This window comes from Papilio machaon, chromosome 14 (assembly GCF_912999745.1).
Source record: "Papilio machaon chromosome 14, ilPapMach1.1, whole genome shotgun sequence".
In the NCBI taxonomy this organism is placed as follows: Eukaryota; Metazoa; Arthropoda; class Insecta; order Lepidoptera; family Papilionidae; genus Papilio; species Papilio machaon.
Window position 1 is genome coordinate 4,723,435 of NC_059999.1, and position 4,664 is coordinate 4,728,098.

The 4,664-nt window shown below is 33.3% G+C and overlaps 1 protein-coding gene across 1 annotated transcript; it reads right to left on the reverse strand.

Annotated features, from left to right (window-relative positions):
* Positions 1–3,280: 3,280 nt before the first annotated feature.
* On the reverse strand, positions 3,281–4,128 carry LOC106711312 (glucose 1-dehydrogenase 3). The gene has a single exon (XM_014503617.2). The coding sequence runs from the start codon at positions 4,107–4,109 to the stop codon at positions 3,315–3,317; it is 795 nt and encodes a 264-aa protein (XP_014359103.2). The 5' UTR covers positions 4,110–4,128; the 3' UTR covers positions 3,281–3,314.
* Positions 4,129–4,664: the final 536 nt, after the last annotated feature.

The following is a 4,664-nucleotide window of genomic DNA, read 5'->3' on the forward strand; positions in this document are numbered from 1 at the left end:
TTTGCTTGAGGATTTCAACACTTTTTTCTACACCGACCCTTCTTGCGGCGGTCTAATATGAGAATGTCGATCTTCTATTATTTTATCACATATATAATACTAGCTATTGTCCCTAACTCTGTCCGCGGGGACTTAAAAATAAAAATTAATTAGTAGCGGTTCTGGAGATATCTTCTAACAAACATCCAGCCATCCATTTAAACATTCGCTTTTATAATATTAGTAAGTTAACTTTGACTTTAATTTAATTTAATTATCTACAATTTTGGACAATTTTGTGCTAATTAGATAGTGCTAATCGAAAATTTTCGCCTTAGTCTAATTCCGTACTGTTTGGCATTGAATAAATCTCAATGTAAAATGGGTTTTATTATTTATCTATCGGACAGAATCTTATTATAAAAACTTAGATGAATTTATTTTTCTCTATTTGCTAAGTACTTATATTAACTTTTGTTCTTTGCAACGTCGGACATACTTGAAATGAAGTGGTCAGTGGCTCCCATAACTTTTCTCGTAAGCGCCTTCTTAAAACCGCCAGCTCTCTAGTTCTTTTATTTTTCCAACGAACAGCTAAATACTCAGACTCGGTAAGAGGCTTTTTGTTTATTTTCACAGAAACCCTTTCTTTGTACGCTGAATGTTCAATGACACGCTTAATATTTTATTCATATCACATTAGCTATCGATTTTATCTGTATTTTACATTGGAGAAGAGGGTTTTCGCGAAATAGAAGAAAATACTGTTCAAATACGTTTCTACAAAGTAAAATACGCCGATAATATGCTAAATTAAAACAAAGATAGGCAGAAGACATAATAAAATATATAAGAGTAGCGTTTGCCAGCGACATCGTCAGCGTAGAATGTTGTAAATGAAAAAAATGGGCTACAATATTCCTATATGCATCAGTTTCCTTCCAGTCATAGTCCTATCATTATTATTACAGTCGGTTCGGAGCTCACCCGGAACAAATGTGACCTTGTGGATCAACGGACAGACAAACAAAACTTTTAAAAATTATCTTTTCTTTATCAGCAACTCAAATACATCATGTGAAAGTATTTTTTTCGATGTCACTCTAATTTTATTATAGATAGATAAATTATAGAACGTCGGTGGCTCAGGGGTTAAGCACTTGACTTGCAATCTGCAGGTCCTGGGTGTGGATCCCGCCATGTACCAATGTGTTTTTCGACGACGCTTAATATATTTTGCAAGATATGTTTGCATGTGATTATAAATTTATAAAATTTACTTACATACAAGTAGCACAGAATGCTTTGACGTGATTAAAATGATATAGAAAAGGCGCCATATTTTAATATGTTTTAATTAAAATAATTACTTAACGACACGTTGCGTATTTATGCAAATATAATCATCGTAATGAGTGAGTCCTTAATATGATAAAATAGCATATTGTAGCGTGTATGTATGTGGGTGGGTGAATAAGTTTCACAGCCACAAGAGCTGTGCTAATGTTATTATGTATAATAATATTTTTCAGTGGGGTCTCGGCTACCGGCGCGTGCACGAATGCCTCTGAAGATGGGGCCATTTGCTTTATTACATTTACATCAAACGCCCGTTAAAACGGCCGCCTAAACAAAATGTGGCATGACATTTTGCATGTATACCTAAATTACATACTTCATCATGTTTTATGCTACATTCTCCTAATTATTTAAACACCGTAGTTCAGCAAACGGGTGATTTTTAATTGAATTATTCACGTCGTTTCGGAAATGTTTTATTTCTATTTCACTAATATTATAGATGTGAAAATTTGGGTGTTGGTTAGAAGGTATCTACAAAACAGCTTAACGGATCTCGCTGAGATTTGGCATAGTCGTAGAAAATTATACAGGAGAACGAATACTAACAACTAAAATATTTTTTTTAATTCAGCGCGGACGGAGTCAAGGGCGACTCCTAGTTGCTTTACAAATAAACAGGAATATTGTAAAGTTCTTACGTAACTATTGTCAGTGTATAAATTAATTGAAAAGTCATGAAAAAACCTGAAAATTGGAATAAAGTTAATGAGATAAAATTATCTTTTTTTCTAAACAGTGAATTATCCGAAGCCTCGGTATCAAAAATAATTGACGATCTATCAACTCACTTTTGATAAATTTTATGATATTTTGGGACAGCAAATATATCTTAAAATCAGATAAAGTAATCTAAACATAGTTTACAAAACAAACAACTGATGTATTTTGAACATAAAATGTTTCAAGTTCTAGTTAAACGCTACAAATTGTATTCAAATACTGTTTTTAGTTTGAACATAAATATGAGTTGAACGTAAACATGACTGTTTGATTCTAGTGCTTTCCAATGCAAAGTAAATTGGGAAGAAATAAAATTGTTCAAATATAATACATACAAACAAATAAATATGCGTTTTTCCACGTTCCAATAAGCATACATAATTTTACATCGTGCTTTTTTTTCATCGTGGTCAAGACGTGAGTAACCGTTCCGTAGTAAGTTTCGTTTATTTATCAGATATTTATTTTGAATTATTTTGAAAGAAAAATCAATATATTATCATGATCTGTCAGAGAGATGAGTGAAGGACACAGTTAACGGTGGTGAATAATAGATCAATGTAATTTTTTTACTTAATGGGAGAATTATAAGCATGTGATAAAGAAACGCATGTTACTTATGACTCGACCTAATTATATTGTTATACATACAAAATCAATTATATTTTTAGCAGATTATCAAAAATAACTTACTAGTAGTATTACTTGTACGCGTAATCATTCCAACTACTATTTTAGGTTGTATACTCTGTAAACGATAAACAGGAGTAAAGAAATAATAGCCAGGAAACAGCCGTTGCCTTCGCATACGGTGTCAGAGTCAGCACTTACTAAAACAAATAAAAATTGAAAAATCTGCAGACCTCAAATCCCCCGAGGGCGAGCGCTCGCACGTACCACACGGCATACATGCCGCGTAAACAACGGGCATTATATCAATATAACAAATATTAAAGTAATATAATAAATAATGAAATCAAAAATATATTTGCAACTTTGCCTTTTTATTATGACGGGCGTTTTATCTTTGCCACCATCTTTCTTACAAAAATTACATGTTTTGAAGTAAAATATATTTTATGGCAACATATTTAATAAGATAATGATGTACTAATTAAAAAAAAATACATGTTTCCATCTTATATATGCTTGTATAATTATACTTCATCACTTTTTATATCCTCAATTTTTTTACAAGACAATGAATTTAACACAAATTGATTACAAGCAAGAGGTTATCAAGTATTGCATAATCACATTAACATTTCACCGTTGTCAATAACAAACGTAGATCCGGTTATACTTGACGCACGATCACTAGCTAAATAAAGAATAAGATCAGCGACCTCTTCACTTTTCACCATTTTAAGAAGTGGAACACTCTGTTCGCGAATTTTAAATATTTCTTCTATTTGGTCTTCATTATAACCACAAGCTGCCATGAAATTAGTCTTCGTTGCACCAGGGTTGACTGAGTTCACACGAACACCATCTTTTCCAAGTTCCAATGCAAGGCATCTCGTGAATTGATCAAAAGCTGCCTTAGACATGCAGTACGGTAAGAATTCCACGTCTTTAATTGGTTTGAACGCTGCTATACTAGAAACGTTGATGATATTTCCTTTAGATTGTACAAGATATGGCGTAGCAAGGCTAGCCAATAAATATGCAGGACGTACATTTGTAGAAATAGCGAGGTCAAGTGGCTCTATTCCATCTCTAATACTTCCACTTATTCCAACGCCTGCATTGTTAACTAAAACATCTATCCGTCCAAATTTTTCTATAGTCGTTGATATTACTCTTTTCACATCTTCGTCGTTAGTTAACTCAGCCTTGATTATTAAAGGCTTTATTCCTTTGGCGTCTTCACATTTGCTTGCATTTAAATTCAAGGCTTCTTCATTTCTTCCCACAAGAACAACTTTTCCGGATTGTTTCGCGAACGCTATAGCTGTCGCTGCTCCAATGCCGGAGCTCGCACCGGTTATAATAACTACTTTGTTATTAAAGTCCATCGCTCTTGAAGTCTCAATGTAAACTGACATGGAACAGGTCCGCTAGAGCGAGTTCAATGCCATGTTTATGTGAATAGAGCCTCGACGGTCGAATCACGTTTCTAACATTATGTAACATGAATGTGGATAAATGTATGTGTGAATAAAAACACATACAACCTATACATCTATCATCAGATTTATATGATTACATAAGTATTTCCTCAGTGCAGATTTTTTGTTTAAAAGTTTTATAAAGCTATGTTTTTGTAATATAAATATTGGTGTTGATTATTGTTTGTAAATTATACGTCTCGGAGACGTCTCGCCTGTTTCAATATTCTCGGCGGTGTTATACAGTTCTCATTTGATTACATCGTACATTGTAGTTTCTTTCGCACTCCCACATATTTGCTGCGTACGAAATAAAGACTAATGGTCGGGAGTACAAGAACTATATTCAGAGAGCTTATAGACTTACGTATTGACCTGTTTATGGCGACTGTTATTTTCATTTTCTTCTCGTACATATGTTCCCGTTCATGAAGTTCTATTTAGATCGACGTGTAGGATTATTCTTTAATTTAAGAGTCAGGGTAATAAGTA